General features: G+C 36.8%; 1 protein-coding gene across 4 annotated transcripts in view; it reads right to left on the bottom strand.

Moving 5' to 3' along the window:
• The window catches only part of ATP8A1 (ATPase phospholipid transporting 8A1), a 94,644-nt gene that overhangs the window by 26,013 nt on the left and 46,386 nt on the right, over positions 1-22,245 (bottom strand). For 2 of the 4 annotated variants that reach the window (XM_060778461.2, XM_060778460.2), the window contains exons 14-24: positions 18,366-18,454; positions 14,803-14,847; positions 13,823-13,895; positions 12,112-12,217; positions 11,362-11,444; positions 11,200-11,249; positions 9,577-9,646; positions 8,714-8,798; positions 7,634-7,773; positions 6,466-6,604; positions 4,044-4,108 (exon numbers count right to left, since the gene is read on the bottom strand). In XM_060778461.2, coding sequence (XP_060634444.2) covers positions 4,044-4,108; positions 6,466-6,604; positions 7,634-7,773; positions 8,714-8,798; positions 9,577-9,646; positions 11,200-11,249; positions 11,362-11,444; positions 12,112-12,217; positions 13,823-13,895; positions 14,803-14,847; positions 18,366-18,454 — 945 coding nt within the window. The remainder of the gene's footprint in view (positions 1-4,043; positions 4,109-6,465; positions 6,605-7,633; positions 7,774-8,713; positions 8,799-9,576; positions 9,647-11,199; positions 11,250-11,361; positions 11,445-12,111; positions 12,218-13,822; positions 13,896-14,802; positions 14,848-18,365; positions 18,455-22,245) is intronic. The other 2 variants (XM_060778462.2, XM_067468790.1) reach the window with 1 other exon arrangement.

Genomic DNA, 22,245 nt, shown 5'->3' with positions numbered 1-22,245 from the left:
CACAGCAATACCTTATTGCAATCAATTATATATACAATCAATCATTATATATTATACAATTGATTGAATTAATAAACATGAATTAAAATGCATTTTTGAAGTACTTTACTGTTTGAACTATATGGTATTCATAAATGGCAAACGTCATGGTTGACTAGACAATATTCTGAAATTTATCATGATGAGAATAATCAGACTATATTGTCTGATTATTCTTTGTATCATGGAATGTTGCCTGTGGTAGGGAAGGGTGGATAGGTGATCATGTACTACCACAAGAACATAAGAATCTGTAGTAACAGAAAATGTCAAACCTTCTGGAAGTTCTTCTATGTTAATTCTACCTTTAGTAACTATTAATGCTAGAAAACAATAAAGTCATAGATCCTTTCCAAAAATCCCCACCGAACCCAATACCATTATATAGAAGTTTACATATTTGAAATGCTTCGTATACACCTCAATAATCTTTATAACCACCATGAAAAGCAGGATAATTATTTCCCTATATGCTGGATTCGGGAAGGAAGAGCAGAATTGCTTGCCTAAGACCACCTAAGGTAAGATTTTAATGGTGTCATCTAACATTATTAGCCATACTGCTACTTTAATTTGCCACATAATTCCACTTCAAAGTTTTGTTTTTTTTAAATCACATTTAATTATTGTTGCTACTGTTCTATCAAATAAGTTCTATAACTCAATATTGCCCTCTGGTGGTTCCACAATTCACACACAATTGAAAATAAATCCTGTTATAAATGGTGTTCAAAACATTTGGAATTCTACTTCCAATATACTTTTATATTCCAATATAATTTCAGGTGGACAGTCCTCACCTGCACGGGGTATATTCTCAGATTACAGGTAACTAACCCACCATCAGCAAGGTATTAAATTTTATCTGTAGAAATGTAAAATGTGGCAGGGACAGATTGCTTAACTGTAACTAGTTCTTTATATGGTCATCTGTGAGTTCACAAAAAACATGTTACCAGCACAGTGGCTCTTTTCAAAACTTCTAGAGCTCATATATAAGCATTTTAGCAGTAGCCTTTCACACTCCACTTTTAGTGACTTGGGGCTCATCGTAAATTATAAGAAATCTCATCTGGAACCATCTCAACACATAAGGTTCATTGACACTCTGTTGGACTCCTGAACCCAACAAAATGCCTTTTCCCCAGACAAGTAGTTCTGCACAAGGCCATCTTTTGTCATCCCAGGATTCATGGATTCCACCACATTGGTCACACCATTAGCCAGACTTCAAATGAGGCCTTTCCAGTCCTGGTTTCTATCCTATGATTCATTGATAGATTCTCCTCACAAAAAACCGACCATACTGCTAATCATACATTTTTCCCTGTGTTGGTGGACTGATTTGAAACGTGCAAGTGGGCATGTCGTTTCTCCTTCCACTATCTACATTGTATCTTTCAATGGGTGGGGAGCACATTTTGCAATTTTTATACCACACATGACATCGAAGTGCCACTGCATCAATGAGAGCCTTCCCACTTCAATTGGCAGCATGATGAGAAGTGATGACCAGTCGCACTGCCAGTTTACAGAAGCACTGCCAGTTTACAGCTTGAAGCAGCACAGTAATCTTGTTTTCTTCCTGAGAGAGCTGATTATGGCAAGGGATCATCTTCTCCCATATGGGTTGTTGATAAGTCTCCATGCATATTGCATAATAAAAATTGTATACATCAGGGCAGTTTAGGAATAAAATGATCTTCCTAAAGCACTCAGCTTCTTACTTTTCTTGTCAGTATGTGTGGAATGGATTTTTTGGGAGGTCTTGGATTGGGCTGTGTCCACTGAGTCCTCTTTGGGGAGATAAAGCGGGGTATACATAATAATAATAATAATAACAACAACAACCCAATGCCATCAAAGCCATTGTTGAAAAGTTGAAGACAGATCCCAATTGTAGACTCTACAAGGAAGCAGATGAAACAACAGATCACATCCTCAGCTGCTGCAAGAAGATCACGCAGACAGACTACAAGCAGAGGCATAACACCATTGCTTAGATGATTCATTGGAACTTGTGCCACAACAAAGAACTGGTGGGATCACATGCCGGAAAAAAGTTACAGAGAATGAACACGTCAAGCTACTCTGGGACTTCCAAATTCCGACAGACAGAGTTTTGGAGCACAATACTCCTGACCTCATGATCGTATTAAAAACAAAGTATGGATTGTCAATGTTGCAATCCCAGGTGACAGCAGGATTGAAGAGAAGGTGGTCCCAGTGGTGATCAGCACACTGGGTGCAGTGCCTAAAGACCTTGGCCTTCACTTAAACACAATTGGCACTAACAAAATTACTATCTGCCAGCTGCAGAAGGCCACCTTATTGGGATCTGCATGCATTATTCGCCGATACATCACACAGTCCTAGACACTTGGAAAGTGTCCGATGTATGATCCAATATAACAGCCAGCAGAGAGATCTTGTCTGTTGTGGACTGATCTTGTTGTGTTTCAAATAATAATATGATTGAGTCAGGTTTAAAGTGTTGGCCTAAACATTTCTCTCCTGTATCCTTGATCTTGTATAATGCCTCTTTCTTCTTAGATGTGGAAGAAACCGATGATGCTATTGCCCAAAAGTTACATATATCCTGTATAAAGTAAAACAACATAGAAACAGATGCTGGAACAAACACCTGCATATGAAATCTATGAAAGACAGAGACATCAATTTGCGTTTCTGGCTGTTTAACCTACAAGTCAAGCATCTTAGGCATCCAGGCCATGTGGTCAACAAATTACCAGATATCATCAGTAGGCAAAGCAGGGTCAGTCTCACCCAAGATAATGGGTTGAAAACTTCAAGTCGTCATGGCAGATGTGATAAAATCTGAGTCAGAATGCAAACTTGGAATCGGATAAAGTGAAGACTGGAAACCAAACAACATACAATGGAGAAAAAGTCGAGTGCTACAGACAAATGCATCACTGTTGAGATGGAGGACGTACATGTTTGACTTCAGTTAATTCTGAATGTCCTGGACTGAGATGGCTTGCCTTCACTGGAACCACAGCTTCCATCTCAAATGAAATCTTCTGTACAGATTGTCCATGTTGAGAAGAATGGTGTCAATATCTGTGCTGATGTGGAATGTCCTTGAAGGCACAGTACTGATGGGGGAATAGTTAGGAAAGGCCCTTCTCTCGGTCCTGCCTCCACCTCAAGCTTGGTTGGTGGGAACGAGAGAGAGGGCCTTCTCGGTGGCTGCCCCTCGATTCTGGAACTCCCTGCCCAGGGAAGTCAGAATGGCCGCTTCCCTGCTGTCCTTCCAGCAGCAGGCTAAAACCTTTTTATTCAGGCAGGATTTTAAAGCTGAAGGTGTTTAAGATCAATTCAGGGGGCGGTGTGGTTTTTAACTTGAATTTGTTTTAATGGGTTGTAACTGGGATTTTAAAAAAATACTGGTTATATTTAATCTTGTTTTAATGTTTGTATATTTGTATATCTTAAGTGGTTATGCTGATGATTTTATGTTAAGCCTCCCTTCGGGAGAAATAAAGCGGGGTATAAATATAATAATAATAATAATAATAATAATAATGTCCATATTCTGTACTGCAGTGATTTTCCAGGGAAGGAATCATAACCATAGTATGGAGAGGAAGCATATGATGAGTAGGTACTACAGTATCATGGGCAATCCCCTCTGTGACAGTAATGAACGCCTACATCAAGATGTACTAAGAGGGGAAGACCTTTCTAAGTGAGGTTGTTTTGAATGGAACCACTGAAGCCATAAACCCTGAAAGGTAGGTCAGGCCCAAACTTAACAGAATCTCAATCCAAACTGATCAAAGTCCAGTTAAGAGTCAAAACAAATAAAAACAAAAAACATTCCTGACTATTAGCCAGCCACACTTTAAAAAATCATACCTTGCATAGTAAAGAAAATGGGACCCACAGAAAGTATGAACTTCAGTATTTATTTTTCCAGAAATGTATGCATCACAAACAAAACCATACAGACGTCAATAGAAGTGTTAGATTATACTTACATCAAGAGAACCTTCATTTATGACAAGTAGCCCCATGTTTTTTCTCAAGAGTTTACATGAGTGTCCTAGTAGAAGAAAAATATTATTTTAAGACTCTTTCAATATCTGAAAAGAGGGCGCTAGTATCAAGGTGCCAAGTGGAGATACCATAGTATTAATGGTATATGCATTATACCACTACACAGAAGTTTCAACCTTATGCTCTAATTCAGTAATACAAACTATGCAGGAACTCTATTTAGAAAAGATTGTACGGCTTTAGAAAAAAAATAATACAAAAAGTCTTTTTCTTTCTTATCTATAAATGCAAATTTGGCTGAGGTAACAGGGTTGTCAATTGTTACATATGGAAAAATGCAAGTTGAGTTGTTTTCTAGATTAAAATAAAGTCTTACAAAAAGAATGAGAGATGCCTCCTTATTTGTGAACTTCTCAAGGTTCCTGAACACAATAGGCTCCCCCCCCCCCCCCCCACCAAATTGCTTGGTTGGTTGAATGCTGCTCAGATTTATAAGAAGATATTCGAAGTCCAATCTAATTGTAATACCCAGTCAAAAATTAGAATGTCTTTAAGCACAAAAATGTTTTGAATCATTCCTTCAAGATTACTGGATTTATTTATTATTTATTTATTATAACAAGTCTCAATTTGTCTCTTAGTCAAGGTTCCTATGGAAAGAAGGGTGACTTGGAGCTGTGAGACCTCTCTCATATGTCTCTTACAATTTTGAGGGAGACCAAATTTCCTGGTAACATGAACAAATATTTTCATTTCACATGCAGATTTTGTAAAATGCAAATAGTTTCAGCTTTGAGGAGTTAATAACACTCCATTTAATTATTGGAATTATGGCTGATGTAGGTCATTCTGACCTTGCTATAGTTAATAATAACTTTATTTTTATACCCCGCCAACCATCTCCCCAAGGGGACTCGGGGTAGCTTACAAGCCCAACAATTACAGATAAAACACAAACAAATTAAAAGCAACAATTAAAATATAAAACAATCACAATTATAAACAACGTCAAAATAATATGGCTGAGAAAGAACATAGCTGCGGTTCAGGCTCCATGAGTAGAGTACAACCTGAAGGGAGCGCAAGGAAAGTGCAATAATCAAGTAGGCAGGGCTGGGAATAGTGTCATCAAAAGTGTTGAGGTGGGCAGTAAGAGGGACAGCATAAAGTGCTAAAACTTAAGGTAGGGACTGGGAAAAATTACTGGTGGCCTGCTTAATCAAAAGCACACTGGAACATTCATGTTTTTAGTTGTGAAGAAAATCTACCTTCTGAAACTAACTAACTGTCGTACCAATAGGGAAGTTTCCCCTCAAAGCAAATACCACCATCAGAAGAGGAATTAAATAGGCAAGAAATGCACCCTTCACACTTGCTGCAAGTATAAGCCTTCCCCATAGATTATAGTATTTGCTTCCCCTCGCCCCCCAAATTTTCATATTAAAAGCCAAAGCATACATGCTTTGTCCTTGGTGAGCACAATGTCAAAGTTAGAAACTTAGAATGAGAAAACCAATAAAAAGGTCACGATGACGTGAAGGTTTTACTGAAGCGTCTTCCTCCTATGGAGAAGGTTTTCTTTGTTTTCTTTATAGTGAGACAGGGACACTATTAGGATTGCCAAATGAAATACAGGACAGGATCTTGTATCTTTAATTTTAGTGTAAAAGGGAAATTTCAGGTGTTGTTTGCATGAGAAGAATCAAGCTATACAACCATTACAGCTTTATAATACTTGCTATAGATTAGAACACTGTGGGTGGATGTATTGCCCCACACTGTGACATCTTAGTCAGTAGACAAAATGAGATATTTTCTAAGAAGCAAGAATTGCATCCTGGGATATCAAAATACCCTGAAGTATCTGACACCTTGGAAGAATATTGATCTAAATTAGAAAATAATTCACCTAAATTATTTTATATTCTCATGTATAAGTTAACCTCATGCATATGTCAGCAGCAGGTTTGGGGGAAAAATGCTAAGGCAACCTAGCATTTTGAAAACATGCAAGTGTGAGTAGATCAATAGGTACCGCTCTGGGGGGAATGTAACAGCACTCCATGCAGTCATGCCAGCCACATGACCTTGGAGGCGTCTATGGACAACGCTGGCTCTTTGCCTTAGAAATTGAGATGAGCACCACTCCGCAGAATTGGACACGACTAGACTTAATGTCAAGGGAAAACCTTTAACTTTACCTAAGGTACAGTACTTATGCTGACTCATGGACATGGTGACCCAAGGTTTTGGGGTTGTTGGTATGTTTTTTTTACTATTTTTTTTAGACTTATACATAAGTATATTGGGTAAATCGAATTGATATCACTTTTTATTTTTTTAAAACTGTGGTTAGAGCTAAAATAAAAAAAGTTACAAACAGACTTATGCCTAATACATTACCTATATTAATAGCAGTTTCTTGCTTATCTCCAGTAAGGATCCAAATTTTGATATCTGCTTTCATAAGAGTTTCTATAGTTTCAGGCACTTGGTCTTGTAACTTATCTTCTATGGCTGTAGCTCCAAGTAACTGGAGATTCTTTCGAAAGAGAACAGATAATTACTTTTTAAAAATTATAGTATTAACAAAAAGAGCATATCAAAAGAGTAATAATACACAACAACAGGGATTGGAGCAGATAATTTTAAACCAAAGATGAGAACTTCAAAATCTGGAAATCAACCAACTCAGGATGGGTTATCCAGGCGGCCACATAAGTACAACCCATGTCAGAGTACTTTGGAGATTTTCCATAATCATATAGACTTTTCCTAATCTATAATGTTGAAATGCTTCTACCAATGCTTAATTACTATGGTAAGAATTGTAAGTTAAATATGCTGGTTCACATGGTATCTGCTGAGATTTGGTTCCATGGCACCCCATGGATATCAAAATCCGTGAGTGTTCAAATCCCATTATATGCAATGGCAAAATAAAAAAGCAAAATCAAAGCTTGCTTTTTTTGGATTTCTCTGTTTTTTAATATTTTGAACCCATGGATGATTGATTTCATGGATATAGAACATGAGGATACAGAGAGCCGACAATATTTTTAGCTCCGTTTTTTAGCCTTGGCCTTCAAGCACTTCCTTGAAATTGAAGTGCTTGAAGGGGGAGCTGACCACCACCACCACCACATTATATGAGGCTGTGGATCCTGGAATCTGTTTGAGGTCACCCTCTGTGGTTGGTATAATCATCATTCAGCCTAGAACTAGTTCCAGGGTGTACAATCTAATCTGCACAGCAACACAGCATTTTTCAATACTGGTTTCAAACTGATCTAAATTGTTAGTGTAGATGTGCCCTAAGTTATAAGGCAAAAATGAAAACCACAGCACCCAGGCTTAGACACCGAGGCATATAAAATTGTGTTTAAAACTGAAAACATTTAACTTCAAATTAACGTTCACACAGTTGTATTTCTCGAAATAAAATTAGACCACTTCAAAGCTGGCTTCTTTCTTTTAAAACTATACGGTAAATTCCAAATTCGGACATTTTATCAACAGAAATTTCAATAAGGCTAGAGATATAAAAAGATCACATTCAAGTATTACCTACTTTTTCAATTAGTTCATAACTTTCTTCAAGTTTTAGTGTTCTATTCTGTACAGAAGTTGAAGCTCTTTCATAGACATTTCGCCATTCTTGATAATCACTTTCTGAAATTTCAGCTACAGCAAAACACAGTGTTCTCAGGCCTTAAAAATGAGAAAAGAATGTTTCATAAACATTCATTTTAATTTTGGTTTCGCATGGCACTTTACAAATAAAAAAACCCGTAACCATTCTATCTTACTGAGAGAGGTAGACATACATGAGGAACACAATGAAATAGCATGTGGACTGCACATGACTACCGGTTTTGTTTAAATATTCATGTCACAAGTCTTGATTACTTGCTGTCACAGAAGCTTTCCCTTCAAACTCCAGCCCAACAATGATCACCAGAAAACACAGGAAATTACCATAACTTCCCAAACCCACAGCTCACCTAGAAATGGTAGATACTGAATAAAAGCAAAATGCATGGAATAGCATGGAACAAAGTAATTAATTATATAACATAATGTTAATTTAAGAAGAATTGACTAGAATAGAAAATTAATCCTACAGAAGTAGGCACAACTTCCTGATAATTTGGCTAATGCTCCAACTTTCCTGAAGATGAAAAATGCTATGCTTTAATTAATTCAAAATGGACCACAGCATTATGTACAAACCGTGTACCTCTCAGAAAAGAGATCTGAGCTCATAATTACAAGCAGTTGTCACTAGTTGGCTATTCTACAAAGAAAAACTTCATCTGTAAGAGAAAACCTTATAGTTCCAGATATAGTGAATAAATGAATGTTTGAATTGGCATCCAAACACATTTTATTTAAAAGTAAAGCTGTATCAAAGTTAAATGCATGAATGGCCAACACGCCATCATTATGTGAAAGAAAAGAAAATGTAAGAATGTAAGTAATGTGGGAAGGATTCCTAAGTCACCATGAAGAACCACTAGATTACAGGACACTAACTATATGATAAAAATGTATATGTGCATTTTACAGCAATCACGAATGCATACTTTGATTGTGATTATTATTTTAATGGTTATGTACAGTCCACATTCTGTTAAATGATAGCACTCACCTTCAGTAGCAAAGAGTTCCAAATGTTTCAAGGTAATGTCTGTGTATCTTGAATTTTCAGCCAGGCGATCGTAAATTACGCTGTCCTACAATGATATAAAACACACTAAAGAATTATTTCTTTTGCATAATACTGAAAAAAAAATCCAAGTGTATGGAACATAATACTTTACATATACAGATCCATGATAGTCCATGGAGGCACTGCAGATGTTTGCAGTTAATTATACTATGCAGCAGGCCAAAATGGTTTCAGGGAATGTTGGTTTCAGGGAATATACAATTCCCTGCAGTTTTATTGGTTTGATAACATTTTTCTTTTCTATCTTTCCAGCAGAGAGAATGCATTCATGGATGTATACAGATGACCAAGGGAGAAATGATATATACGGTACTATACACAATTTTGAAACTTGACAACTGGTTTTTTGTGCATGACTTCTTTCCACTTCTAAATATGTTAAGACTATAGCATTTATGTTCTCATTGTATCACTCACACCAAAAGGGATTTATTATTTTTAACTTGTTACTTGCTTTTACTTTTATTTTACTTTACTTTACTACACTCTTACTTATTGTACATCTCCTAAATGAAGCATTGTCACAACACATTATTTAAAAACCCTCACATCACACAAAACATACAGAATCCAAATTTCAGATATATGGCTACAGCTTCTTGGTTAAGCCTTAAAAATACTATAGGACCACCATCCCTATGTGGTCAAAGTTGCCATCCATTATGAGATGAAAAAATCTACACCTTATTACTGTCTCTGCTCAGTATGTTTCTGCTAAAAAGTGAGTTTACTTAATTTGGGAATGTATTAATTTATTTCAAAGTATTCTTAAAATAACTTACAGCCCCTTTGCAGTACAGTCTTAATTTTCCTGATGGTGTGCGGACAATGACAGACATTCTTTTTCTTGAACTGAAAGAGAGGCACATATCATTGCCAATGGATTTGCAGTGACTTAGTCACTTACACGGAACATTAGCTTTTCTTCATAATAACTTGAAATGAGGTGAAAAAAGTTCAACATATAGAAACAGTACATAAAAATGCAGAAAATCTAATTACTTCCCCTCCAATTCAGCATTGTTTAAAAATGCAACTTCTAGAAGACATTGGAACAGTATCTGTATCTATAAATGCTTCATCTATGGATTCAACCACCAACAGTTTCAAAATATTCTCCACTGCTTTGCTACCCATTCAAAAAGCAAACTTTTTTATATAAGGGATGCCATTTTACTGTGCCATTATTAAAGTAGTAACTGAACATCCATGAATTTTGGAATCCATGGATGGTCTGAGAATCAAACCAAGACCCCACTGTTTAAGAAGAAAAAAAGACTAGTCTTATTACTCTTCTCTAAAAAGAAAACATAATTGCCAAAGATTCTCTAATTATTTCTTTGGAACAATACTTTAAAATTTATTTATTTATTTATTTATTTTAAAAATACTTCTATCCCACCTCTTATCATAGGATCTCGGGGAAGATTAAAAATAAAAACATGGAGCATAATAAAATATATTAAACATTGCAACTGTTAGTCACTTTAAAAGCAACAGGTAAATTATCTATAAAAACTACAACAATTTAAATCATGTAACTGTGTAATATGCACATGAAATAAACTAATCTCTAAAAGCTTTAATAAAAGACTATGCTTTGGCTGGAACCAGAAAAAAACGAAGTTGCTGCCAGTTGGACCTTCAATACATACAGCTCAATACATTGGTTTCCTATTTGTTTGTTTTTAGTAAAGGTAAAGGTTTTCCCCTGACATTAAGTCCAGCCGTGTCCGACTCTGGGGTGTGGTGCTCATCTCCATTTCTAAGCTGAAGAGCCAGCTTTGTGCATAGACACCTCCAAGGTCATGTGGCTGGCATGACTGCATGGAGTGCTGTTACCTTCCCACTGAAGCGGTACCTATTGATCTACTCTCATTTCCATGTTTTCGAACTGCTAGGTTGGCAGAAGCTGGGGCTGACAGCGGAAGCTTACGCTGCTCCCCGGATTTGAACCTGTGACCTTTCGATCAACAAGTTTAGCAGCTCAGTGTTTTAACCCACTGCGCCACCAGGGGCTCCCTTGTTTGTTTTTACCAAGTACACTTTAACCTGTATTTCTTCAAGTGAGTTAAATGCACACACCTCTTTTCTTCTCTACGTCATCCTCACAACTCTATGAAATATATTAATCTAAGAAAGCTTAAACAGCTGAAGATCACCCAATGAGTTTCATGATTCAGCAACAGAAGTTGAGTTTTTCAAGTCCAGGATCAGTACTCTAACAATTACAGCAAGATCCATCACAGCTGTAGAATGAAATATTCAAACTTAGCAGACTAAGTTCCCTTGTTGAAATTTTGCTTACACATACAAATGCAGAAAGTTTCCTGATTTGTTTTTTGACTGTACATTTTCTCAAACTCTTCACTAAGGAGACCACACGCGCACACACGTTTACTTACCTTGTGAATTCTAGCACATTCAGCAATTCATATCTTTCTTCTTGTCCAAGCTGGGGGAAAAGTGAGATAGTGATTATTCTTTTAAAAATATTTTAGTGGTATTTTCTACTTTAATGATTATTACTAACACCAACTAGATAATAACTATTTTGATGTACTTACAGATTCTATAATTACAGAGTTGGGTGTTCTTCCGGTGAAAACAAAATGAAGATGTTTGGCCGCTCTAACCAAAGCCCCCTCATCTGCAACAAACCATTTCATTATTTTCTGCAGAAATGGATAGAGTGAGACAGTAAACAAATCTTTCAAAATACTTTTCTATACTCTCCAGTGCATGGCTGGAATTAATTTGTGGACATATGTCTTTGTAATTGGACTTAAGTCTGTTGGAAACAGAATTGGGTACTTTTTCAACATCTGTATACAGCAAGGGACTGCTTCTGTAGGACAAGTAGGGAAACCCGCAAAATGACTCTTGTGCATCAGGAATGATGCATAAGGGTAATTTTGCTAGTTGCACAAGGGATTCAGTGTGCTTAACGTGATGCACAAGGGAATCAGCATGCAATGGAAGACTGGTTGGGAAGAACAAATTTGCACTGAGAGAGCCCAGTGCCCACTGGAATACTTTTGATGGTGTTACTTTAAACATTTTCGCAATTCATGAGCAGGGTTCCTTAGTGCCTCTTCTACACAGTTAAGTATGCATAGAGTTATGCAATGCTGACCGCAATAGAGAATTCCAATCTATATTTGCATATTTTGGTCAATCTGCTTTTAAAATACAGGGTTAGTCAAAATGCATAGGCCAATAAGCCATTCAATTGAATGGCTTATTGGCCTATGCATTTTGACTAACCCTGTATATATAACATTTTTACAGATTTTATGCAATTATATAACCCTTACCTGGTGATGATGCTTGATAAATTATTTTATCATCCTCTCTTTCTGGAACTGCTGTATGGCACACTGCCATCATTGTCAGAAATTCACAAATGATTGGTGCAGTTGGCTAAGCAAAACAAGCAAATAAAAAAACTTGAAGCACCTCTGATATCAAAATCAGCCACAAAGACAAGAAGAAAAAAGTGGCCTAAATCAAATTCCTTGCCCCAACATTCATTACATGATGAATGTAAGTAAACACATACATAAATCCAATTACTTCAGCTAGTCTAATCTAGTTGGGGCCTACTTTTTGTTGTATGTTTTGGCATGGGCCTGAGAGGATGCCATCATTTTTGTCCAGCAGATGGATTAAGTTTGTCAGAATATTAAAAATTAATTAGATATTTTTAATTACAAAAATGTGAGTCAAGCACTGAAAGGGTTAAATGGATGCAATGGCTCAGCAAAAGCTATAGTTCAATATAAGGAGCTGTGCCTGTAGCTTAGTAGACCTCAGTGTTAGTTTGCCTCAGTGTGAGAGAGGCATCGGTCTGAAATAGCCCTCAGTGTGAGAAGGCCTCAGTGGGAGAAAGGCCTGTTTAAGAAGAGCTGGTGTGAGAAGCTTCAATGCGAGATAAGCCCCACGTTGAAGGCCTCATGCGTGAAGGTTGCTGTGTGTTAAAAACTACTGTGTGAAGTGCCTGTGTAAGTTCAGTGTGAGAAGAGGCTCTGTGAGAGCGAAGCTGTTTATCTGCATGAGAAAGAAGTTCAGTGTGGAAGCAAAGAAGTGTAAAGTACTTTATTTTGGTTATGGAAACCTTGTTCTTTTAAATAGTGCAACCATATTATTTGACTACAAAGAAAAGCCTTCTAAGGAAAATATAACATTGGTCTGTATGTTTTTGTTATCACTTTGGGCTACTGGTGCTGGGTCATGCTGCTGCTAATAAGTTACTCTGCTGTGCATTTTGTTAATAAGTGCATTCGCCCAACAGGGTTGGCCATTGGTTACCATACATGTGAACTGACAACAGTCATCTAGTTATCACATTAAAGTCAAAATAAATAAAGTTCTGGCTTTTCTTTCTGGCAAAACTATTACCTGTCTCTTCTGTTCTTTTATCTTGCAGACATTCATTACTAAAGGACCAAGCAACACCATTAGGGCTCCAGTTAGATTCCACAAATTACCATGCTTCACTCCCTTCAAATCCATTTTATACTTAAAGTACACCTCTCAGATATTCCATTCCCACCTATATACAATTGAAATTCTCAATGGGTTGTTGTAGGTTTTTTCGGGCTATATGGCCCAAAAACACCTCCTAGAAATGCCTCTAGAACATGGCCATATAGCCCGAAAAAACCTACAACAACCCAGTGATTCCGGCCATGAAAGCCTTCGACAATACATTGAAATTCTCAATATCTCCTTGAGAATAGAATGTTGCAAAAGAAAAGGTTATAAAGGGGAAAGCATTAAGTATTCCTTCTACAATTATTTCTCTGCTCTGAATTGTATCCTTCCAAAATAAAAGTGCCTGACAGAAGTTTTAAAAAATGTATGCTTGTCTGTAACTTGTAATTATAATCTTAACTATTGTGTTTTATTCCAAATGTATGTGATGACTGATGTCTGGGATACAAATTAGTTTCCTGTTCATCTTTTTTATTGTGCTAAAACCCCCTTCTCCTTTGAAAAGGCATAATAATTATTTCTTTAGCTTACATGTTTATTTTGGAGGTTTTCTAGCAATGATGGGTCATTAAATATTTTTTCTTCTTTGGTTTGTGTACTCTGCCTAAAAGACATGTGAAATGAAAACATAACATTTAATTTACAACCACAGATCATCAAAACGACAGTCTAGAACAAATTGTCATTTTAGAACTATTTGTTTTGAATTAATAAATATCCAAGATTGAAGTGTTTATTTATTAAGACATTTTGAAATTCTGAATATTCTTAATTTATTAGTACAGTTGAACAAGTTAACTTTCATATAAGAAATTGCAAATGAAGCAAGTTAATTATAATATTAAAAAAATAAATTTATTACCCGCCTCTCCGTGAGGCTTTAGGTGAGGTACAACATCATTAAAACAATATATGAAGAACTATTAAAACACACAGTAAGATACACAGAGTTAAAATACAAGTTAAAATTCAATGATGAAATGACGATTAAGATTTAAAACTGACTGGTTTGATTCACATACAGCTTCCCCCTGTAAAAAAAATACAGTGACAGCTTTGCAATTTTCTAATTGGGTTGCACATGTAATTAGTCTAGGATATTATGTCTTCTATCAGGCAAGCATTTAGCTTTATTGGGCTGCGTCATTTATTAATACTTTAGAAGGCAAAGTCAAGTTACCTGTTATCATAGAAAATCAATGCTGGTGAACACATATAAATGTGTTCAAAAGCATAACCATTTAAATTAAATAACCAATACCCCTATGACCAAAGAAGCTTTCACCTCTTCTTTCAAAGAAACTTGCGCTCCTGGAAATCAAAATCTGTCAGTTTGGAATTGCTCACTTTCAGAGTCAGAAGCTATTTCTCTTATATATATATATTCCAGATATTGGTTTCAACATGCAGTGTTAAAAGTTGCTCTACAGTTAATAATAAGCAAACATAATAATTTTAAAACAAGCTAGCAAATAAATAAATAAATACACTTATTGGAGGTTAGTGCTTACCAATCATCTGCAGGAGAGCCATCATCCTCTGATTCAGGAGAATGGCTAAATGAAAAACAAAGGCAGTAGGAATAAAAGCTCATAGAGAAAAGGAGGTGTTAAATGTAGAGTGTCCAGCAAGGAAAATGAAATTAAAAAAGCACAGAATGCAAATAAAGGAGTGCATGCAGTGGTCAGTGGGAAGAGAGATGGACAGAAAGACTGAGTGGAAGATACAATGAATGACCATTCTAGGAAGGCTGAAGGAGCAATTCACAACCACTGATAAACTTCATCTCACTTTCAAGTTAGTAAGGCTGCCTGCCAACTCTACTGAAGTGACCTGCATCTTCTCCTTGTTGTTGCTGAACCTTTTATTACTATAGGAAGTACTTGCTTCTTTATTTCCCCTTCCATTAAAACCTTTCCCAGAACCTTTTCTCCAAACAGTAGCTTTCCCTTGAAGGGAAAGTTTATCAGGCTTTCTCTCAATTTTTGGTAGTCTTCCAATGCTTCAACCATAAAGAGCTATGCCCAACAGTAGGAGGAGTAAACTGCCCATGCTCATATTCCACATTGGCTGCATTTTGCAGAATCTGTTCTAACTCACATAATGCTAATTTGTACTGCATGAGCGTTTACATCTCCTGAATCTAGAATCTCTAATATAGGTATTCTAGCAAATTTTGAGCTTGCCACTGGCTTTCTAAGAGACAGTGCCGAAACTTATTGAGACCTTCTTAAAGCTGAATCAATTCTAAATGAAATAAATTCTAAATGCACCTACATCCTGTAGTAATATATCACCTTGGCAATTACACCTGAGATGAGTGCTGATACATCTTATCAAAAGTATATGCATTTTTGCTATATCCGAACAACTTTTTAGAATTGAAAACTGACACCTCTTTGTTTTTACTTTTGTCCTTTCTAACCGTCATAGACAAAGACATGATTTAGATCTTATCACTGCAACTTTTGAATGGGAGTATTGATGAGGGGATTTTACCTCCATGTCACTTTCATTAGATGCCTCTCAATGCCCAACTGAATGGCAATAGTGCTTTTACTTAAATCTCTACTTTCTGAAGCCTGCATGCTTTTGGGTATTTGAATGGTTAGAATGGCATTACTACTTTTATTTACAGTTTCACACTCTGATAGCTGTTTGCTTGCAGGTATTTAAGCAGTTTTATTGGCATCTTCATAATCTACCCTTTTGTTTTCATCTGACTGTGCATAGAGCTCTTCTCTGCTTAAGTACCTTTTCTTTTGTTTTTAGCCAAGTCTCCTAACACTGCAATAATTGCTATCTATGCACTACAAATGCTAGAATAAATTACTGTAATAGGATAGACAGACAGACAATGTTGTGGTTCAGCCTGTGATTGTTTCTCTGCCAGAAGATTCAGAGGACATTGAACAAGCATCTGTAGATGCACAGGAGTCTGGTTCTGTATCTGGTGCAAATCATAACCTAAAATACAATTCTCGGTGTTTTACAAGATGGATAGCACAATCTCTCCACATCAGAAGCATGCCTAGAACATGACAAGGCTGCAAGGAAGAGGGAAGGGTGCAAGAACTTTTAAAAACCTATGTTTATGTCCCCCAACATCTTTTTCCATTTTACAGAACTCTATATGATCTGTACAAAAATACTAAAACCCATGTAAATTGATCCAAAACGTCAAAGTAGAAATACAAATTTAGTATGCCCCCTGTTTTGTTTTGTACATGTTTCTAAATTATTTTGAAGGGTCCATTTTGTTTTGAATTCCAAAAATTAGTTAATATTTTGTTTTGTTAATCTGCCCATTTGCACCAATGGGAACACTTTCGGGGCTGGTTTCGCCATCATTTTTATGGCTATCAGGATGAAACTTGCTACATTTGTAGGGCACATTTACCAATGTAAGCCCCCCCCCCCCCCAAGTTTAGAACGTTTCACACATCCACTGATTTTTGGGAATTTAAAAAAGTTTTATCAATAACATTTAAAAAAAAAAACACTACAAGAGCTAATTCCTTGAATTTCTCTACATTGACACAACATAACCTGGGCATAATTCCTCTAATGTTTCAGAAAGTTTCACACATCCACTGATTTTTGAGGATTGTTCTTTTCAATTTCAGGATCTTGGCCAAGTCACTCTCACACATGCAAGGAAAATGATCCTAAAGGGCTCCTAAGCTGTGATTAGCTGGCTGCAGCTGCTGGCTGGCTGTAGATGCTAGACTGGCGTCTGCATGCAAAAGCACTGGAGAACGGACCAAAGGGTGTGATGGAGAAAAGCCAGCAGTCGGGGCTCTGCTTCTTCTCTTCCCCTCTCCCTCAGCCTTGAGCAAGTTTGGTTGTGCCTCCCAGGAGAGTTTGCTCATGCTTGGAAAGAAGCTGACTCATGGAGACATATGTAAACAACTGAACTTCTTCTGGGTGTTTTGCTTCGTCTGAATTTAGCGGGGGGGGGGGCTGCTCTGGGTGCGTAGGTCGCATCGTAAGTACGAATTTGCCAAATTACTTAGGATTTATGACAAGTGTCCAATTTTTTGGAGACCTCTATTATATATTCACTATTTTGCTTGGTAAAGAATCATATTATTTCTACTGAGATTAACTCAAATATGACAGAAAGAAAAGATCTGGTGAGAAAACTGCAAAATTTCAAAATGAATTGCATTTGGCACTATTCTTTCAAACACAAAAGGTGTTGGATGATTATTAGCTGGGAACTGAACGATATTCATACATTAAGTAGGAAATTCTGAATACATAGAGATGTCCCAAGTATGGAAAAAAAGATGCAGAAAAAAATAGAAATTTACTCTTCAAACATTTTTGGAGAAAATTTGCCCATCAAATCACAAGACTACCTTAACACACCATGCTTGATTTTTTAAAAAAAATAATCATGAAATGTCGTACAAATTGAAACAATCAGTACAAACAATCCTTGAAAAGATTGGAATATATGCAGATGTGACAACAAGCAAAACCTAGGAAGATTCATTGAAAGAACACATACCTTTAGAACAATCTCTAACAATAAAGTTTAAGCTCATGTGAAATGGTTGCACGTATGGAATGTCACATAGCTGTGAACCAAATATGTCCTTCGTACAACAGCTAAACAGGCACAATCACAAACTTATACATGTGTATGAACTTGCAACAGGATTCTGACCACTGAGTTTCCAAATCAGTATATTTAGATTGCTATTCCTACATATCTTTATCTAGAAGCAAGCCTTAATTAACTAAGTCTTTAGTCTGAGGAAAGATAAAAATTGTTATGTTGTTTGAAAAAAATAATAACCTTCACCCTAATGTACACATGTCTAATAGAGATACTTACTGAATACAGTGAGACTCACTGGCAAGTAGACAGAACTGAATTGTGCTAGTAGTATTAGGATTACACGGAAAACTACTGCTTCATCCAAGCTTTATTTATAATAAACACTTAAAATCTTGATCTTACTGAATTAGTAGTTTACATTTTGACCTTACTTCAGTTCCAAATATAGAATGATAATAAAAGCACTTTTCTCCAGTAGCAAAAATTATATTATAAAGAACCTACCCATAGGCTATTCCTGCAATAGTACACTTCTTGAATTGCATTACATTGCACGTCAGGGTGCCAGTCTTGTCAGAAAATATGTATTTGACCTAAACACACAGAAATTGCATTAATGTTTTATGATGTTTATACTAATGTGACTTTTACATCTTCATCTAAATCCTCTTGCAAATCTTCAAAGGTAACTTCTTGTAGATATGCACATGGATAATAAGCTACTACACATTTTAGCAAATTGCAAAATAAAACATATTGAAAAAGTAAAACAATGTTACAAAAAACCCCACATTTCTTCTATTAGTTAGACTGATCAGCATTTCTTTCCTTGCCATTAAACTCATTTGGCACTCCTCCTCTAGTGTAGCAATCTGCCCTGTGGGATGAGTGTGTGTAAAAAATTTTTATGAGGGGCATTAAAATATAAGCTAAGTTCAGACTGATCGTCAATTTCCAACCAAATGTTATAGGTACACTGACACTTCCACAATCTGCAAGTGTATAGGAATTATCAACAGGCTACTGTCTGCTCTAGCTCAATGTGCACCAGTTTTTAATCATTATTTTATAAAGTTACTTCTCCACTTTTCAAAATACTGAAATATATGTATATTTAAAGTGGTAAGTTTTCTCTTTTTTGTAACATTGAAGTTGTAAGAGCATTATTTCTACAATTAAAAGTTTAATGGGTTGCTGTGAGTTTTTTGGGCTATATGGCAATGTTCCAGTAGTATTCTCTCCTGATGTTTCACCTGTATCTGTGGCTGGCATCTTCAGAGGTCTGTTGGAGGTGAGGCAAGTGGAGTGTGTGCGCGTATCTATCTATCTGTGGAATGTCCAGGGTGGTAGAAAGAATCATGTCTGTTTGAAGCAGTGTGAATGTTGCAATTAGCAAGCTTGATTAGGCTACTCAATGCTGATCAAGTTTGCTAATTGCAACATTGACACTTGCTTCAAACAGTCAAGGGTTCTTTCTACCACTCTGGACATTCCACAGATATATATACATTCCACTTGCCTCATTTCCAACAGACCTCTGAAGATGCCGGCCACAGATGAAGGCGAAACATCAGGAGATAATGTTACTGGAACATGGCCCTATAGACTGAAAACCTCCCAGCAACCCAGTGATTCCGGCTATGAAAGCCTTCAACAACACAAACATTTAATGCTTTTGTGGATACATTTTTATATAACATTTCAATGAAAGCAGGCCAACACATAAAATAACATTTTCAAGCAGATTTCCAAAAAGAAAACAGTACGGAAATGCAATTGTACTTGCTTTGTTTTTTTATATTTCTATACCAGACTTTACCACATGGCTCTTGTTAAAGCAGATATACACAGAACAAGTGATACCAATACCACAATTATAAATCTAAATAATAAGAACTGCATAGTCTGGTTTTTTTGTGCTTATGGTTTATGAACAATAACCTCCCAAGCAATTTATAGAGCTTGAAACTGTCTTCAGAATTATTTGTATTATATAAGGGAGAGGTAGATTGGGACATATTTGAAATATCTATCCAGTCAGCTAGATTATTAAATGTTGAGAGCAAGCTTGAAATCACTCAAAGTACTTCTCAGACTGGAAATGTAATGGGATGAGGTGTGGATATATATTCTTGGGTGCCAGAAATATTTTAAGGTCCTCAAAAATATGCACTACAATCTGGCATAACATCTATATTTTCCCTTGGATAACTGCATAAAATGCTGCCCTATGGGCTTTGCATTTCTTGCAGCCACTGCACTTAATAAACAAACATTACTTAAATACTAAAATTAGCATTCACTCCGAATCTGCAATCCAATCTGAAATACGAAATAATGCTGAATGGCTGTAAACATGTTGTGGCCTTGCAGAGATCTGGCAGGGAAACACCTCAGAGTGCAACAGAAGCAGCTACAGCTCTTAATAGTATGTACTTTCAAAATCTCTGAATAAGCTGATTTGCCAGTTAGTATGCCAATCTGTCTAAATAGCCCAATTTGAAAGTCTTTGGGAAAAGACTTGGAATTACTTCCTGGGATCACTATAAGAAATGAAAAGCCTATTGGGCTCTCTGAATGGTACAGGACGCTGCATATATGCCACATATATGGCACATCAGATCTGCCAACTCACTTGCACATTGTGACAAGGTGATGGCCACATCAACACTACTTTCCAAGGAAGTAGTCATTCATTAGCCAATGCCCATGCATTAAAAAGTTTCATTTGTTAAAAGAGAAAGTTCTGGTGAAAGTGGTTTCAGTGGTGTCTCAGGAGGATGCATGTGATGTAGATTTTTAATGAATCTCTGTAAAAATAAGGAGCTAGTTAAGTTGGTATGTTGGAAATGTTAAGCCATGGTCCTTCAAGTGTAAAAGGAAAATGGGGAAGAAGTTCAGATCTCAATACTGCACAGCAACAGAAACAATGAGTCATTTTGTGAGGAGAAGTCATGATGGTATCCTTCATGCTATTAGATCTTTGTCAGATGAAGAAGGGCAAAGCATGGTTTCCTTGGCCGATAAGGTGGTATCAGTATGGCATTAGTCCCGTACCGGTACAATTTCACCACTACTCTTGAAAGTAGTAGAAAGGATGGGAATAGGTAAAGTAGAGACCTCGACTATATCAGAAAGGCATATAGTGACCTCTAATCCTGACACACTTCGGAGCAGAACAGGGCAAGCTTGGCATTTGTTAGAGGAAGCAAACTAATAAAGATCCGAAGTCCCTTATCTAGATGCCAGGGATGAAAGAGTTCATTCATGATGAAGAGATTCTGTCAACACAGGATCCATGCCTGATAGAGGTACTGATATGCAATAAAAATCCTTTTGAACACACCAGATAGTAATTAAATGTTTGAGAAGAATAATTGAATGTTTGTCTCCTTATATGTTTATGTATGATGCTACTGTCATACTGCCTGATGTGATTTCGAGCATTCTCCCAGAGTGTCTTCTGGAATGGGTTGTTGTAGGTTTTTTGGGCTGCATGGCCAACCTACAACAAACCAGTGATTCCAGCTGTGAAAGCCTTCAATCACGTCTTCTGGAATGCTCAAAAGGACTTTATCACAGCAAGTAGTAGTAGTAGAGTGCTTATGTGAAGTTTGGATTTCTTTGGAGGCTAGCAGCTGTGGACTGTCATGATTGCTGTGAGCTCTTCATCATGCCAAGTATCTCAATATTGTTGGTGGTGGAAATCAGTTTCAGGAAGGATGGTCATCCAAGGAATCTCTTGGATTTGCTACAATAGCAACAATGAGGTGAATACCAATGGCAGGACTCTTGGAAGTATTTCTGAACTCAATATGATGGCAGATATGAGTAGTAAGAACTTGGTTGGCTCCCTGCATAAATGTTCATTGGTGCAGATTTATGTATGACAGCAATATGAAGGGTGACCCCTTTCGGTACTGAAGTTCCTGATCATGATAGGAATGCTTAGAGAAGGCATCAGATCACTCCCTAGCAAACAGAGATATCTTCCTGATAGAAGAAGAGGATGATTAAAGGGTGAACCTTGATGTCAGGAGGCACCTGGTGTGGAAGAGTCCTCATATCAAGCTGAAGCACAAGTGAATGGTTGGATATCAGAGGTCCAAGATCTTTAGTATCGGTAATGAAGAAATCACAGTGACAATAACTGGTAAGGGAGCAAGTATTGAAGGCACCGCAGTTGACAGTGATGAAGGTGGAGTCAAGACTAATGCGGGTATCATGGTTGATGTGGTTACCACTGGCTGCTTTTGATTTCTTCTTCAGTACCGTGCAGTACCTTGAGGTGGAGACAACTCCATCAAACTTGATTAAATAAACTAGATATACCTTTTTACATGAGATCTTTGCTTGCATAGACTTGTCCTTTGTTTTATGCCAT

The sequence above is a fragment of the Anolis sagrei genome, chromosome 5, assembly GCF_037176765.1.
Source record: "Anolis sagrei isolate rAnoSag1 chromosome 5, rAnoSag1.mat, whole genome shotgun sequence".
Classification (NCBI taxonomy): Eukaryota; Metazoa; Chordata; class Lepidosauria; order Squamata; family Dactyloidae; genus Anolis; species Anolis sagrei.
The sequence above is the reverse complement of the archived record's forward strand: the minus strand, read 5'-3'. Positions and strand labels throughout refer to the sequence as shown.